An 18323-nucleotide genomic window follows, 5' to 3' on the forward strand; every position below is an offset into this window, starting at 1 on the left:
TTCCCCAGTGTCTCTCGGAGAGTTTTGTCTCATACCAATACAATGAAAGTGAATGAAACCTCATTTATGGTCCAAAGCATTACAACACATTTCCGAATATTTCTTTCCAGAAAATCTATTCTGGTGGAAATCACAAAACCAATGAAACCTTAACTATCTGCATATCACTAGAGGTAAATTTGAAAAAAAAAAAAAAAAAAATGTTTGTACTGTAATTTGGATGAAATGATACTTAAATCTGAGCAGTGTGCAGTGACTGTTTTCTACCCTTTTCAGTTAATTTAATCTCTAATATTGATGAATACTAGACTCAAAGCATTTTAAACTAACACGACATCAACACAGGTGCAGATGGGGAAAAAAATCGACAAGGCAATCATTTCTTTAGAAATAGTTTATTTAGTGCATTTCTAGTTCGTTCACAGCAGGAACCAAAATATGAAGTTAATCTGTGCTCCCATTGGTCCAGGTGGTTGTGGTCCAACACCATTGGTCCATTCATGTTCTGGTGCAATACTATTGGTCCAGTAGTGTTCCAACACCCTCCCATTGGTTCACTAGTGTTCTGGTATGACACTATTGGCTCACTAGTGTTCTCTTTAGGTCAGGAACACGTACAGTAAGACCAGAAAAAAAAACTGACCTTCGGCATGCTGCTACTGAGCAGAGGTCCACAAGCTTCCATGCAACAACAAACAAACAAACAGCAAGGGACAACAACAACAAACGCAAAGATAAACAACAGCATTGCTTGTAAGAAGTAAGCATGGAAGCATATACAGTAAACCTTATTTTAACCTGCTAAAGCCCTCAGGAGGTTTGTCTGATATACAACAGATCTTAAAAAGGTAAAATCCCCCCCCCCACACACACACACACACACACACCAGACAAATGCATGCGCACACTCACTCTCACTTACCCACACACACAACACTCCTACTGCAAGAACAGCGTGTACTTGACCACTCGCACACACACACACACACACACACACACACACACACACACACAGGCGCACCTGCATGCAAACAAATGATCAGTCCTCATAAGTGTACAAGGAATATGTTTGTCATTTTTAAAAATATGACTTAACCCCATGAGCTCTGTGTAAACATAGCATACGGTAGAATAGATAAAGACTTCCTTCCTTCCTTCCTCTGAATTTCTTGCCACTTTCCTTTTCACTGCAAATAACTCAGTTTGGTAATACTTGGACTCTTTGGTTCTCTGTAACAGTCTGTTTTTCTGACTATGTGACTGACTGACTCTCTCTATTATATCCCACTTTTCTTTCCTTGTTCTGTCTGGTTATGATACAGCAGGAAGAGTAGTCAAGGGAAAAGATTCACAGGTCCTGTAGTCTGCAGACCAGATCAGCAGAGCCAGACGGATTGATTGTCCTTGATTTTATTTACATCACAGTCAGTCACAGGGGAGTCCGTTAAGTGGAAGAACACATTCCGGTCCTCCTTCATTTTTTCCTCGGCGCCTCCTACTCCTCACCAGCCTGATGTGTGGGCATGTCGGCCTGAGATCTGTGTGTGAGTGTGTGTTTGTATATCTATGAGTGTGTGTGTGAGAGGTGCAGGGCTATGATAAATCATTGTTGCTGGGCGACTTCCCTCCGCCGTTAAGTAGTGCCGAAGCGCTGCGACTCTTGGTCGGTGTGCCGCTGCCTGACCGTGAGAGTTCTGTCAAGTCATGGAGGGAGGGCTCCCTATACATGGCCACTGCGCGCACACGCGCGCACACACACACACACACACACACACACACACACACACACACACACACAAGAAGAATCATTAATTAAATTGTTAATTAAGTTATTGGTTTAATTGAAAACACATGTTTGGTATGCACGCCTTGTTCAGGCAGTTCGGTACATTTAGTTCCCCTGCACATACATAACTGAGTGGTTTGCTTTGGAACAATAGTCTAATTTAATTCTGGTTTTAGAACAAGTTCTGACTTCACTGCCAAAGGGGAATTTCTGCAGTGTTGAGCAGTAATGTAAAGATCAATATAAATATAAGTAATGATGATCTCTAGTGATAAACAATAATAAACAAACAATTATTCTGTTTTATTTGTGTGTTTTTTTTTGCCCACTTGGAGGCAGCGGGGAACAAGCTGTAATGCATCATTAACATAAATCACCTTTTAAGTTGGATTTGTGTTTCTGTCAATAGGCTATTCGTTCTTGTTTTAGCCGTTTTTGCTCTCCACTAATCTTTGAGGGAAATATCTGGCTCTTTAGCTGCTAAATGCTCCAATATGTTCACCTGCTTGTCGCCATCTTGGTCTGTCTGCTGTTTGGTGTTCGGCAGGTAGCGTACAGCAGGTTTTATTGAGATTTGTTTTACTTAAAACGGCTTCCTTTCACGTAGTCATGTGATCCATCTTGTTAATATATAACTATCGATTAAAGCCCATCTTTTTTTTTCTCTCTCTGTTTTTTGTTCTTTTTTTATTGCTCTATTTCCAGAATTTTACACTGTGTATTTACATTTGAATGTGTACTTTATTGCATTTACACCATGTCTTTAGGATGGGCTTTTGTTATTTGAAGTGGGAGGGGTTCTGTTGGAAAAAAAGGTGATGTCATATATTGCCATTCACAAATCAGACCAGAGCAAAATGACAACCAGAGTCAAAGTCTGATGACTGCGGTGGATTGTTGCTAATGTTGCCATGGAGACGCCACTGTCAATCAAATCTGATCATAGCATACCTACAGAGTCCTGATGAATCAGATTACCTTTTGAATGTTGAATTTTATAAACAATATTAAGAATGTTTTCCCTAACATTAACATTGATTGTTGCTCATTTAATCATGAATATTTAACCCTTGTGTTGTCTTCCCGTCGACCATGCAAACTTTTGTTTTTCTGGGTCAACATTTAAAAATGAAACCTTTTTTTTCAATGTTTGGTGTTTTTGCGATACTTTTGTCGCTTTTCTCAATGTTTTTGAAGCTTTTGTCACTTTTTTTAACGTTTTTTTTAAAGCTTTTGACATTTGTCACTTTTTTCAACATTCTTTTATAATTTTTTTTTTAAAATGCTATAAAATTTAATAAAACACCCAATATAATAAAAGTAGTAAACTGATAATTTATTTTACTTGTGAAGAGTGTTGTATAGAACCATCCATGTTATTTTTTTTGACAATTTGGTTGAAAGGAACTCAAATTTCTGAAACTTTTTGAAAAAGGGTCAAATTTGACCCGAGGACAACAGGAGGGTTAAAGATCCCATCCAGACATGTTTTAGGCCCAGAAAACCTGTTGTTTTCAATCAGCTTCCTACTATGAATGATGGTTTGGTTATTTCACATAAGATATTTCTGTTTTTGTCCTTGCTTTTCTCATTAGTTTGGAATGGACAGGGCTCAGTTGGAAACACATGATGTCACATAATTGTGTTTCATAAGTTAATAAAAATAATTTTGTGGCCACAGAGGAAACTGTTTGAAATATGATCAATTTCCTGCAGTAGTGTCAATTAAGTCAGTGTTGGTTGGGGCTGAAGACTACGAGAAAGCTACGTGTAAAAAGAATCTGGGGGTGTGGAGTCAGAAAGACATGACCTCTGTAGCCCCAGGCTAGCGGCTCAAGGCTACATTAGCTGCTACTACATAACACACCTGAATCTCCGACTAAATTGTCGGCGGTCGAGTTGCATTACGGTTAACGTAGGTGCCAGGTTTTGACAACGAATAAGAATGCATGAAATAAAAAAAGATATCTCCAGTTTTGCTGCATCAATTTTGCTACTGTTATACATTGTGAGTCTGATAATGTTATAGGAGTGTATTTCTTTAGTACTTCTTTAGTAAATAATGTTTTATTTTTGTTTTTGTCTCCGGTTGCTACTTATTTGATCATAAATATTAAATATTATAGTGAAAAACTTCAATTTTGAAACCAGGTTTTCCAATTCTTTAAGACATACAATTCTTCGAATAATAATTTGTCTGACCAATAAACTACTTACACATTCTAAAATTCAGAATCTATGACTTTGCAAATATGTTTTAACTTTAAAAGTTGTAACTGTTGGACACAAGATGTCTTCTCTTTCATTTAAAAGTCCATTCTCTGGCTGCATTTCATTAGTTTTTCAACATGCCCTCCTTCACTCCCCCCGCCCAGCCCTTATATGATGTCATAGCATACGTCTCACAGAGGCCACTTGGAAAGCTGAGGGAAAGTGGGCGGAGTGAAATGAACACACCTGCCCTCGTTCACTTTCAGCCCAAACTATAGAGGGTTTTCACGAAGCATCATCAGACCGGAAGTCGCCATATTGGAGGTACTCCGCATCACAACAAAGCACAGGCACTGAAGTAGATCCCGAACGCCGTCAAGGAAAATTGTTAATTATTGCCGCGTTTTAGGTTGTACCAATAGGTCAGACCGAGAAAAACATTTGGAATATTATCGACTTCCAAAAGTTATTAAAAACCAGGAAGAGGAATGCCAGAAGTTATCAGAGGAAAGGAGGCGCTTGTGATTGTCACTATGAAACTAACTCGGATAGTGTACAGTGTAGATAGCAAACTGGGGGTCAAAAAAACGATTGAGAGTCACTTGGCTACACCTTGAGTATCGCAATGATATCATACAGTTAAGGTTAGGTTGATTAAAGACGTTATTGCATTACTTACTTTGGCCTTCACAACACAACGGTCATTGATGACTTGGTACTGCGTCTCCCTCACCCATCCACACACCATCTGGTTATAGGCCTCCAAACCTTTGTAGGATTTAAGGTCTTCCGCTGTGTATGGGCTCGGCGAGAAAACCAGGTAGTTGACTATCGGGATATGGAACTGAATGAAGAATCACCGGGTCGTCATGGATCCAAGAAGAGGGAGCCAACTCATAGGGATCTGCACTGCCAATAAACTGTAATTTCTCGAAATATCGCGCCTTTTCTTGTGGTCCAAGTCCTTCCCTATATGACTTTGCATCATGGACGCGTTTTGATGAGCTTTTCTGTTATTTAGACATGGCTAAATTCACTTCCAAAGCGCACAACGCTCCATTGTACTCCGTTCAGTTGTTTACACCGAGTGCCTCCAATATGGCCGCGCATCCGGGTTACCGCCCAGAACGTCACGTCGGTGAAAACCCACATACATATCGACTGCCAGTTGTATGCTTAGCGCTACTGCTTTAAGTGCGTTTTATTATCCATCTTATTTTCTATTAATTATGGCTTTCTATCCCCGTTTTTATGTTCATTCTATGTCTGCTTATGTCATTCAATTTCCTTATTGTACAGTAGGCCTATTTCTTGTATGAAAGGCGCAATATAAATATTATTTATAAAAAGTATTATTACTGCTTTTTACACATGAATACCTGCAGACTCATTTCAATTAGGCTTGGTAATCAGCTGCATGACTTTCAGATTTAGAAATTTGTGATCTGTATCATGATTAATCATTAATGCTTACATCTCGCAAAAACAGAATTTCTTCCATGCATTTACAGATAATGTTGGAATTACAGAAATCACACACAGTTTCAAGTTTCCATCACATGTCTGTCTGGAAGTTGAATATTGGACCACGATTGTCTTCCAAACTATTTGTGGTGTCACAAAATCCTGCTTGTATGTAGGCTACGCGTCTTAAACTGAGATTTAAAGGGTAACTACCTTTTTTTTTTTCAACCTGGGCTCTATTTTCCTATGTTTTTGTGTCTAAGTGACTGATGGGAACAACAATCTTTGACATTGGTCCAGTATTAAGCGAGATTGCTGCAGTCGGCAGCGGCGAAACAAGCTCCAATGTAAGTTAATAAGGCAATTGTCCAGCTTTTACGTATTTACCTTCACAAAAGTGCTCGTTTTGCCACTGACAGGCTCAGTGTCTGACAACATTATGGAAAGGATCCCTTCAGAGAGAGACCTTTAAAACCTCTTTGAGACCTTTCTGTTTAACCAGAAACAGTTCTGAAGTCGCTAGCGCTAAACCCACCAGACTATTTAAAAAAGCAATACTTTTAGCGTGTATAGAGCCAACATATTTTCACATCATCAAATCAGTAAACTATGTGTTTATTTCAACCAAAACAAGAGTTTTGATGTTTGGAAAAGTGGAAAGACGACCCATAACAGCTTTTCATAGTTTTGTTTCTGTCGACTTTCAATGAAGTGTATTTTATGATGCTAAAATAACAGTTTATTTACATGGATGTTTTTATGTTTAAAAAAACCTTTAACTAAACTTTTTAACAAAAAGGTCAACCTCCTTAGATATCCTTTCCATAATGTTGTCAGACACTTAGAATATTAATCTGAGCCCATCAGTGGCAAAAAAAAAACACTTTTGTGAAGGTAAATACAAGCAATTTATTTAAGTTGGGGCTTGTTTCACTGCTGCCGACTGCAGCGATCTCGCTTAATACTGGACCAATGTCAAAGATTGTTGTTCCCATCAGTCACTTAGACACAAAAACATAGGAAAATAGGGTTGAAAAAAACGGTAGTTACCCTTTCGGCTGAGCACCAAGAAACTTTCCCTCTTTAGCAGATAATGTTATAGAGAATTTTGTGTTTTGGTACTTTGAAAGTGTTTATAGTTGATAGAAATATGTATACTTTTGCAGAATAAAAGTCCAGTTCAGTTTAACTTGAACTTTAGTCTGTTGCTCCTTGGAGACATTGTGCTATTAAGTGGTGCAGTTCACTCCCCTACTGGCTTTACCTTTGAGCGGTTTCGGTATGAAGTGTGCTGCGGCCTTGTTCTTCTTGACGTGGTTCCCCTTCATGACTCCACCCTCCTTGTTGAGTCCCAGGTACCAGGCCCGACCCGAAGCCTGCTGCCGGTACATCATGGAGGAGTAGGTAACGTAGTAGTTCTCAAACACAGACTCCTTGAACTTACACTCCGGGGTAAAATGTTCCTGAAGCAAAGTGTGACAGATATGAGAACAAATTATAAAAGAAAGAAGACCAGACGGTGATTAAGTAGACATGGAGAGGTGGGAGGCGTTAGCTGCAGAAAAGGAGCTGAGTCATAGAAGGTATGGGTTTGTAATGGCAACTGCATTAAAAAGTGTTCAATCGTTCCTCCATACCGCCATCAGTGTATTCATCCATCAGTTAGTCCAGTATTTGAATTATTATCTCTGCAGGGTCTCTGAGAACAAACTGCACCAACTTAAGACAGCTGACATGTGAATTTCTTTATTCCTGCATCTCCATAGCAACCGGCTACTCCCTTGAATACCAACCAGTCCACTGAGAGAAAGGTAGTGCCCAGGTTACAGGGGGAAACCGAAAAATACAGAAAGAATGCTCTGTCTCTCTGTCATCTATTAATCTTGTATGAATTTCCCTTAGGTTTTGTATATTTATGATATTCAAATAGATTAGGTACAAATACACGGACAAATGTGCTTTGTCTGGACGTATCTATAAATATCTTGTGTGTGTATTTAATATCAGGCGAGAAGATGAAACAAGTGATATGAGTGTTATGACTGACGCAAAGCACCCAGGACTGGACATGATGGGCCAGATATTGTGGTGGTATACGTGCTGGCACAAGCGTAGCAGCATGGCTGTTATTACTTTGAGGTGTGGGCAATTTTTCTCTGTTAGTTTTCATCTTTTAGTATCGCAGGCTTGTTTAGATTTCTGAAAGTGCATGTTTGTTCTTTTTTGTTATTCTAGCTACACACCCTCACTGCTCAAGAGCTAAAATGAGGAACTTAATGGTGCTGTAGGTAGGATTGTAAAGATCCAGTACTTAGCCAAAGAATTTGAACACTGACAACTTCTCAGTCCCTCTTTCTGCTTAAGCCCAAACGGTCTCCTAAGCCCCTCCCCCCACAAGGGAGAATGAATGTGTGTGCATGAGCAATGATTAACACGCAGTTAGACACCCCCCCGGCCAAATCGCACTACAGGCTGTAGGTGGTGCCAGAGGAGCCAGATTTTTTTTTAATTACCTGCTTTATGTAGTTCTACTGGAACATAGGGTCAGTTTCAGCAAATATGAAAAGTGAAAATGAAAGTTAGTTTGATAAGTCTTACCTACTGCATCTTTAATACACTGTGCTGCAGCCAACACTGCCTTCTGACAAGAAAGACATGCACAGTGGGGATATTTGTGTGAATCTACCTGGGACATAAAAACAAAATTCAGAATGTGTGTTTAAATGGACAAAAAGTAATCTTCCTATCAAAGAACGACTTAAGGGAGATAAACAAAAGAAGGCTGGAGGATGATCTGAAATCAGTCCTGTGAAGCCACAATATCAGTAGATAGATTAGAAAGGCTCAGACATTGGATTATAACACCCAGTGGCAGCTGATTCACAAGGCAACACTAGATAAAGTACTGATGTGATGACAGGATGATAATGAGACTGGTCACACACAGAGCTGCTGCTTCATTACTCAACCAAAGAGATTTCAGTCTGTAATGATGATGATGGTGGTGGTGGTGTGTGTCTGTGAGTGTGGGGTGACCTACAGAGGTGTAGAGAAAGCCTTCGTTGTTCATTGCCAGATAGAGTTTGGTCTGGACGCCCTGGATGGCCACCACACGAAGCCCCACTGGGATCAGGTTGAACACAGCTACGTATGCACACAGAAACCCACACAAGTACACACACGACAAACACACACAGCAAACAAATGAGCACTCACACAGTGAGCACAGAGGGAAACAGAGACAAATCCTCAGCAATATCAATGTAGCATCTGGTATAAAGACATTTAGACATTTTGCGACAAAGAAGCTATTTTTACAAGGTCAGTCAGGCGCTAAGGCCACTGAATTACACTAAGGATTTAGGGGTTGTCAGTAAGTGTGGAATGAAAAGGGTTAGAATTGGCAAAAGGCACATAGCAAAGCAGGGTTTGGAAAACATTTGGCAGTGCAAGGACAAGTTTCATAACTAAAGCCACAGAGTCAGTTTACAGCTATTTCTACTATTACAAATGAAAATATTCCTACTTGAGCTACAACTAAGGGTTTTTTACAATGGCAGCTAATCTGTCAACTAAATTTAGCACAAAAAGTAAGGAAATTTGTGTTGGGTAGATTATTTCTCTGTGGTAACAATGCTTTTTAGCAAAAAATCTTATACTGTTGGAAAGCCTGTTTAGTTCCCTTTCAAATGGTGCCCCATATTTGTAAGGAACATGCATTTGTGGGATGAGCAGCAGCGCTGAGTATGTGGGTTGCGCCCATGAAAAATTTGCCAAATTGTCAAACAGGTTATTTTGCTGCTCTTCAAATGCTGGTTAAAGAATGGGATGCCATCCCACAGCAGTGTGTGACCAGGCTGGTGAGGCTGTGTATGGTATGCTACTGACGCTCCTGTTTGTGAAAATAATACATTGTTAAATTGCTAATATGTCTTGTTTCTTCAAACTTCAATCATCCAATCCACCAAACGAGTCAATGGCAGAATAAGCTGTTTGGCATTGGCAGAGAAGATTTGACAAATTTTTCATGGGCACAACCCACATACTCGGCGCTGCTGCTCATCCCACAAATGCATGTTTCTTACAAATGGGGCACCATTTGTAAGGGAACTAAACAGGCTTTCCAATGGTTGGAGTCTATTGCCAAAAAGCATTGTTACCACAGAGAAATAATCTACCAAACACAAATTCCCTTACTTTTTGTGCTAAGTTTATGTTTTCTATTAATAGATCAATCATTTACTCTATGAAATATCAGAAGGCAGTGAAAAATGACTCAAAGGTAATGCCCTTAAATGGCTTGTTTTCTTTGAGCAATACACAATAATATTCAATTTACAATGACTTGTGCAGTTACCGTTCAAAACACGCCTGTTGAGAACAGGCCGATTGCTTGGCTTCCGTTATTGCTGCTCGAGGCATTCTCGAGAACCACTAATCCAAACAACTTCACACTTACTGTGTTACATTGGGTCCTGAGCAATACACCTTGTATGACATAGTTGCATATCCTAGCAATGCTAGAGTATACGCGTCATTTGCTAACTATGCATGGGCCGGTTACCAGTTTCAAGGTATACCGCGGTTTGAATTTTTTTTCTGTCATACCGTTCCTAAGGTATGAGCTGTTTTTTGAGTCTACAAGGACAGAAAGTGCAGTTTAGAAATCCCCTGCCAATGTGCAGTGTGTTTAAAAATAAACTACATTGTGTTCAGTGGAAAAAGAAGTTGTTTTTTACCCAGACATTTAAAAAATAATACCTTTTTAAAGCTGTAATTGTAATACTGTGAAACCGTGATACCGTGATATTTTTGCTGAAGTTTATCATACCGTCAGAATCTCATACCGGCCCATGCCTATTGCTAACAGCTAGCTATTTGAGCCCAGGCTATTTCCAGGAACAAAAGCTTACAGTTACATTGCTGATGCTTAAAAAGTGAAATGTTTACTACAATGTAACATCTAGGGTCTCTTTCTTCATTTATATTAGAATGTACTGTAGCGAGCAAGTAGGTCTATCTGCGCGTTCAGAGTACTACAGGACACGCCTACTACATGATACGTTCTTGAAATGGTCACAGTTTGGTTAGGTTTAGGCACTAAAACTACTTGGTTAAGTTAAGGAAAAGATCATGGTTAGGGTTAAAACAAGTACGTTAATCCAGGAAGTTATCTCAGAGGGTGTGTTGTGTAGTCTGCAGAGACCCTTTTTTGTAGCGAGCGACAGAGAGCAAGCTTTACTGTACCCAGCATGCCATTTGGCAGTGTAACAGTTAATTGGGGTGTCCTCTCAATACACTACACACGGTTGTCGAGAAAATCGAAGGACATACATACAGACTGAGGGCCAGATGTACGTACATTTGCGAATGTAGCATTATCAGCGCTATGGCCAAACCGCAGAAAGCGTACGCTGTGATACTTCAGTTTACGTCATATTTATCAAACCTGCAGTTCATCGGGTAATCAGCGCCTTTCTCTGCCCACTATACCGTAAATTGCGCTGTAGCAAAGCGTTAAGTACTTGTGCTATGATACAGCTAAGTGCAGACTGCGATATTCCTATGACTATTTGAAATTATCCTGATACCAATATTTGTAATGTAACGAGGAGTTTAACAACTGCTGAAATGGAATGTGAATGCTGAGTCGGAGATTTGATGTCATCTTTGATTTCTTCCAGTAATTGTAATATTGCAAGGCTGCTTAATCTGTAACGCTTAATGATTTCGTGTTCACTCAACTGAAAAAGTGTGATCCTTGTGGCAAAAATCCTTTCAGCTCGTCTCCTTGACCTATGTCTTCCTCTTGCTCGGATTACTGCTGCCATTTCACCAGGAGGCATATGCGAGGAAACCCGCTTGCGGCAGGTTTTACACCTGCTTTTAAGAGGCGGAGAATTTTCACCGCAAAATAAAGGCGTGCTTTCACGGGCAGTTTTTGTACATACCGCGGAATACATAATTAGGCGCACTTTACGCTTCCCCTCCCATCTCTTTTTCTGGGAAACTCCCACTTTCCCCATCACCCTCCCATGAATGCATATGCATGACACGGAAAAGCGCAATTTGCCATTTTCAGTCCCCGCGACAGGCAGTCTGCGCTTTTACCTCAGTGCGGCCTGTTTGTACATACCTCGCCATGCTTTTAAGTGCACGTTGCGAAACAAATATGCCTGAAGTGGGCGCAAAAGCGTTAGTACATCTGGCCCTGAGACTCCTTCCATTTTAGTTAGATATAAATAATTTAAGAAGCTGAAATCCGAGCAAACAATGAACAATCAAAACTGTTGTTGAACCATTTTCTATCAATTAATCAACTAATTGATAACTAATAACTAATTCCTACTTTTGAACATGTAAAGAGGCATAATGCAAGGTTCAAGGTGCTTTGACAATGGCTGTTTGTGTGAGTTTTAAGGCACGATTCATAAACATAATCACCTTAAGCTGTTTGGGTTCCACACTCTTAACACATTACAGTGAGTATTCCATTAACTGTCTAAACTAATTTAAAGGTATTTTCAGGCATGTCGGATGAACAGAAAGCATCTACTGTGGCAACAAAATGAGTATAGATTTAAAGCTTCATCTTGTAGACATTTTTGGGTGTACAAGATGACAACAATACTATTTATCATATTTTGTTGTTGTTTTCCCCACTGGTGTGCATTCAAGCAAATCATAATTTATAAAATATAGTAAAAGCTCTGTAGCAGTGACATAATTATTCCGGGCAGTTTGATGAGCCAGGCCCTCGTTTAATTACACTCATTTAGCCAATCATGTTCTACGTGGATTATTCATTGAAACCCAGTCACAGTCGACTGATTTTAAGTAGGTGGGCGTTTACATCATGTATACACCATGTAATCATCTAATTAAAGAACACACTGCCTTTTTAGCTGCATCTTTCTATTTGTACACACAACAGTTGGTGGCCCGAGAAATAGAAGAGATTAATGCTTGATGCTGGCAACACCAACTGTGCACGAGAAGGAGAGCGATTGCCGTCTGAACCACAACAGCAGAATTGAATTAGCCGTATCAATCACGCGTTGTAGTCTACGTGTGTTTTCGTATGTGAGAAAGAGAGGGAGAGCAAGTGAGAGAAAATGTGGTCACTGGATCCGTTCAAGTATCTTTTGCTATGTGCGTCCTGTGGATATTTAATTGATTTCTTTAAGCAGGAAACATTAAACACATTGCCATGATATCATCTGATATTTGGAGGACAATCAGCCACCAGTTTCCTAATTATGAACACTTGACATGTTGCTGAGAGACTGTATGAGATTTGCAAATTCTCACAGTAGACAGATTTCCTCAAGAGTAAAAATCATTAAATTGGATTTAAACAGGTTTGGATGATAACACCAAAGTGAACATATGGGAACTAAATTAGACCGTGCTCGATATTGAACCTTCAACATGTTGCAAGGTTCAAAAGAAAGTGTGGTTTCAGTCTTTTGTAGGCTACAGTAATATGCGATCTCCTTTTTTCTAACTTTACATTAAAGGTAAAGCAAATTTGAGAAATAAAGACTACATATGATTCAACCTGTGCTGTCACTCATTTTCAATGTTAACATTTCTGGACCCACAGCTACCTGCTTCGAAGCCTGGCATCAGCACACAGCTAACCTATGTTAATGTCTTCCATGAGTTCACCTGGAAGAATCTTATGTTAAATCTTTTTCTGTCTGCCGTTGGTTTTTCACATAGAACTGGGCTCCGCTGGAACAAGTGCTAAAGTTAGCTAATGTCAGCTATCGTAGCTAACATAGGGCTTTATGTGAAAAACAACGGCAGAAAGAATCAGACTAATTTGTGGTTTGGAAGTTCCAGGTGAACTGTACGGTAGAGCCAGAGGCCTACTGCACTCAAGTCATCGTGAATGGAGATGAAGGGCTATTCACCTACTGTTCTTCTGAGTTATGGCTAGAAAGGATCCGTCTTGTGTAAAACTCTTGCGAGAGTTCGTACAAAGAATTTAACTATATGTATTTTCTACATTAACCTCTCCCGGTTTCCTCCTGTGGTCACAATTCTCCCGTATTGTCCCGATTTATGACACATTTTCACACCTTTTTTTCATTTTCGAAAAAAAGAGTACCGTCACGTTTCAGAATTTTGGCATTGACTTGGTACTGTAGTATTGTTGTTATGACATCCCTAAAATGAGTCGAGAAATGTATCAGTAGATTAATCTATAAAGAAAATAATGATTAGTTGCAGCCCCAAGTTGATTTTTGAAATAGGCAAATCAGTGGATATGGGAAAATTTGGATGGCCAGTATTCTTTTCTGTACATGCATATGCCAGAGTTAGACTTACCATAGGTGCTCTCTTCATCCTTTGTTCCATCAATAGTGCCATCAGGCTGCATCTGCAGCTGGAAGCCCTGGCAATTGGAAAGCCTGGTCACAATGCCCTTTAACTGGGGCTCTGAGAGGAGCAGAGGAGAGGACACGCATTAACTGCATCCACTCCTTATCACTGTCATGTCTTCACAAGTATCACATCCAGCAGTCTCCAAGAAGCCGGAAGTATAAGAGGAGATGTTTACATTTCCAATCGCTGTTAATCCCTGACCCCAGGAACATTGTGGCGCACATATATCAAAGAATAATTGACAGATGTAACATAACAGGAGTAGCTCAAGCTCTGCCTAAATTGGGATCCTGTTTTAAAATGAGATCAGCTATCACAGACACATTCTGCTACAACACTTTGCAGCAGGACAATGCAAAGTTATTCACATATGATGTATGTGTTGTCATGCAACTGGATGAATTCTTAAGCCAGTGCCAGAAGGAGACTATCCATAGGGTGACGAATGATGAAGTGATGAAGGACCAGCCTCAGTGATGAGAGAAAATGGTGTTGGTGGCGATGATGGTAATGATGCTGCAGCTGGTGGTGAAGATGGTTGAGGTGGTGATGCAGCCCGTGGCTTTCCCACTTTTCTCTCCCCCAATCTGACCTGGTGGTCGCCTTCTCTTCCGTTTCTTCCTCGATCCAAACAATTTGACACGCGAGAACACGTTCAGCTTGCTCTGCTTCTCGTTTGTGCCTTTGCTGTTGCTCGGGCTGCCGCTGCCGCGGCAAGCATTCGCCTTCTCCCGCTCCTTTGCCTGTCGCTTCTGACGGATCAGGGAGTTTGCGATAGCCGCTGCCCGGGACATGTTCCCTCGGTGAAGTGAAACACGGCTGTGGGTCCCGGTTGGGAGGGATGGGGTGTGTTCACGGATAAGGCGGTGGGGGTGTGTGGGCTGCGGGGAGGGAGTCTACACTACCCACCGCTCAGTTCGCACCACACACCGGTCGCTGCAGTCTCGTGATTTTAAAAAGCGTCCAGAATCCTCCATCCCTGCGTCCGGGCGCTTCGTGGAAGTCGTTAAACAAACCCCTGCCAGTGAGTGAGCGTTAACGACGGCGCCTCACGTCCCCATAGGGATCCGAGTAGCAAAAGCTGTCTGAGTGATTCCCCTTCAGGTGATTCTTCTGGCTGTCTCCAGAGAGCGTGAAGGAGGAATAGGGGTTGCGTGAGGATCCGGTCCGGGTCAAGGTGGCGAATCAACAGCTTATAAACAGGTGCGAACGACACCGGGGGTTGTTGTTGATCACTGCAGCTGCTGCCTTCTCTTCTGCTGCTGCTGTTCTGCACCGCTCCCCCGGCGATGCTCCGCTCTTCGACGCTGTCCGTGACAGAAATGCAGCAACCGGAATGTTTGTCAATGAAACGGCTCGGTTCCGTTCATAAAAACTGCTGCAGCCCTGCCCGCCCCGAGGAAGAAAAACGAATAAGGGGTGTGTGTGTGTGTGTGTGTGTTTGTTGGGTGGGTGGGTGGGTAGGTGGGGGGGGCAGCAAGTGTGTAGCCTACGTGTGTCTGTGTGGGGAGGGGGTCGGATGGCTTTGGAGTGTGATGAGGGGCGTTTGGGCAGCTCTTCTTCATAGGGCACCTGTAGCCCTGAGCCCCACGTGGCATGATATTTACATGTTAGACTGTAGCCTATAGGCTACTGATGTGTGATAGGCAGGGAGATTGGGATGGGGAGAGGGAGGGGAGTGGGGGATGGAATATAGGAGGAGTGAGAAAAAATAAACTGCGAAATAAGAGAGAAAGAGGAGACAGGCAGGTGAATTAATGAGAGGAGGGATAATGGAAAAGGGGGCGAAAGGGAGAAAATGAGATATTGAGTAAGAGAGAGCGAGAGAGAAGCTTGTAGATAATACACAACCTACAAATGGATTGGGAAAAGAGAGATGAATGACAGAGAGCAAAAGGAGAAAAAAATGAAGAGAGGGAGAGAGAGGCCTATACTGTAGGCTATTGAGTGTGAGTGGTAGAGAAAGTAATGGCTAGAGAAAGAAGAGAGAGAAGGAAATATTACATATTAGTAGGCATGAGGAAATAAAGTACAATATGAGTAAAGGTAAATGAAGTGAAGGGACAATAATGGAATAGGTGTGTGTGTGTGTGTGTGTGTGTGTGTGTGTGTAAAGGAGGAGCTCATCTTATTTTGGTGCAGAGGTTCACCACTGCTGCTGAAAGACTGCAGCGTGCAAGGAGGTGGTGAATAACGGAGACAGCACTTCAATCCGGATGAGCTCTGTCGTTTCTCTAGATGTTCCCTTTGCATTTGGACCAGAGCAGAGGCACACATGCAGCAGCAATTAGCCAATTCATGCATGTCGACTGGCCACAGGCAAGCCCCAGCAGGAAAACAGATGCACAGCTGTCAGCGGCAGATACAGCCGCAACGGCGCATGGCAACTGAAACCTCAACCAGTCTTGAGGAAGACAAGGCAGTGGAGAAAGAGTGGAGCTCGACCTGTGGCACCAGGCACAGAGCAGCAGGCAGAGATGCATGCTGTTTACCAGTGGAAAATGTAGTGAAAATCGATGGCTGGAGAGTAAGAGGATGTGGTGAGCAGAGAATTACAAGACTGAAGAGGAGGGAACTTGGTAAGCCGTAGCCTGCTGTGAGAATAAGCCAGTGAATGGAGGAGAAAGTGATGGACTGTGGACAGATACTGAGGTCAGGACCTGGTCAGTCACTGAATGGAGCCTTTAGCCTGTCCTTGACTGAAGCAGTTGAAGTTACATGGCCTTCTGGTTAGGTAAGACACTTATAAATGTACAAATAAATATTGTTTAGGTGTTAGCATACAGTTCAACCCACATGCTGTGTATTCCCTCATAGAGACGACACTTCAGCCATAAAAAAAAACATTTCATAACTAATCTGTGATGTCATCTCAAAATATGAAAGCAAACGCATACAAGCACTGTAAGGAATTGACTGAAAGCTAGGCCTGCATCTTTCATTTATGAGCTTGCTTTTAAACCCACACCACGTGCCCCTAAAAGCAAATGCCACACAAACTATAGTAACAAACTGTAACAATACAGGCTGCAGGACAAACAAACCAGATACAAGGTGCCTCTGAGGAACATAAACACCACTAATTCTCCCCCCTTTAGCCTTAAATCATCACAATAACAAATTGAAATGTTAAATAAAACACATCAATCAATAGAGATCACCCATCAATGGAAACAAATAAGCAGCTTAATAACACAGGGGAGAATTAGTAACGGTTTTGTTTCCACGATAAAAAACAATATCTCAGTGAACTAAATTGATAGCATAGAGAAGGAGTCTTCAACGTTCTTTAAGCCAAGGACCTCTTAACTGAAGGAGAGACAGAGCAGGGACCCCCTACTACATATATTGTATTAAATGAAGTTACATATTAAACTGGGCCTACAATAACGTGTAGGGCGGCCTAAAGCCTTTATACATGTATACCCCTTTTTTGCATAGAATACTAAGCTATTAAAAAATAATTGTTGGCATGATTTTATAAATCATGTTTTAATGTTAAACATACATATGGCACAGTGAATCCTCAGGATGAACCGTATCTGTTGATCTTAGTGACTACCTTACCTATAGGCCACTTAGCCTATCATCAGTGAGGATTTTTCACAAATAGGTTGATTTATATTTGCTAATAATATGTTGGATTTATGTTAAGACATTTAAAAAAAAAAATGTAAAACTTAAAAAATATTAACAATAATTTGGTGACCCCCCTGCAGACCCCCTGTTGAAGATCTCTGGCATAGAGTAATTTCAGAATAAACAAAGTCTATATAGATTGTTGCATACACAATCACGTACACAAATTAAAAAAAATGGGTTTAAAAGATACAGCTGAGCTGTTAAATCTTGTTTCTATTATATGGGTAAAAGCCTGTAAACTTCTATAAGGTTTGGATGGAGATCCGTAGCGCCCCCTACTGGCAGTATAATTGACAAAAAGAAGTTGGAGAAGAGGGAGTTAATCCTGACGGATACAGTATATTACTTACAGTATATGTGTGATTCTCAGTCTAACCATGAATGCCAGTTAGAGTATGATAAGTAACCCAGCAGCATGCGGCAGTATTCATAGAGTTAAACACTTTGCAGCAAGCTACTGAGGCCTTTAGAAGGTCGGACATCAAAAGCAGTAGTGAATAGTGTTAAACATGTTTACAACGAATTAGTGTATATCAGTTTTGGGACATTTCAGTTAAGGTAAAATTTATATTAAACTTTGGTTCATCTTGTTTTGGTAGAGTAGACGAAGTAAGAAACCGCCCTGCAGGCCGCTACAGGCAAAATAAATGAACAATTTATTTTTGCGCTTCCCAACTGAGACATCTATTTAAGTTCTATATTGTTTTAAAAGTTGCAGTTGTGAAATGAGCGTGGAGGACACCGATACAAGTTTAGGATCTCAATTCCCAGAAATGCTTTAAAGATGAATTTATTCTCAAGGTTGGGAAGGATACAACAGCATAAC

General features: G+C 40.9%; 1 protein-coding gene across 5 annotated transcripts in view; it reads right to left on the reverse strand.

Moving 5' to 3' along the window:
- fgf13b (fibroblast growth factor 13b) overlaps positions 1 to 18323 on the reverse strand; it is a 39104-nt gene that overhangs the window by 14039 nt on the left and 6742 nt on the right. For 2 of the 5 annotated variants that reach the window (XM_031280854.2, XM_031280855.2), the window contains exons 2-5: positions 13799 to 13909; positions 8502 to 8605; positions 6726 to 6924; positions 384 to 1733 (exon numbers count right to left, since the gene is read on the reverse strand). In XM_031280854.2, coding sequence (XP_031136714.1) covers positions 1594 to 1733; positions 6726 to 6924; positions 8502 to 8605; positions 13799 to 13909 — 554 coding nt within the window. In that variant the 3' untranslated portion in view covers positions 384 to 1593. The other 3 variants (XR_004899152.1, XM_031280853.2, XM_031280857.2) reach the window with 3 other exon arrangements.

This window comes from Sander lucioperca, chromosome 13 (genome assembly GCF_008315115.2).
Source record: "Sander lucioperca isolate FBNREF2018 chromosome 13, SLUC_FBN_1.2, whole genome shotgun sequence".
Classification (NCBI taxonomy): Eukaryota; Metazoa; Chordata; class Actinopteri; order Perciformes; family Percidae; genus Sander; species Sander lucioperca.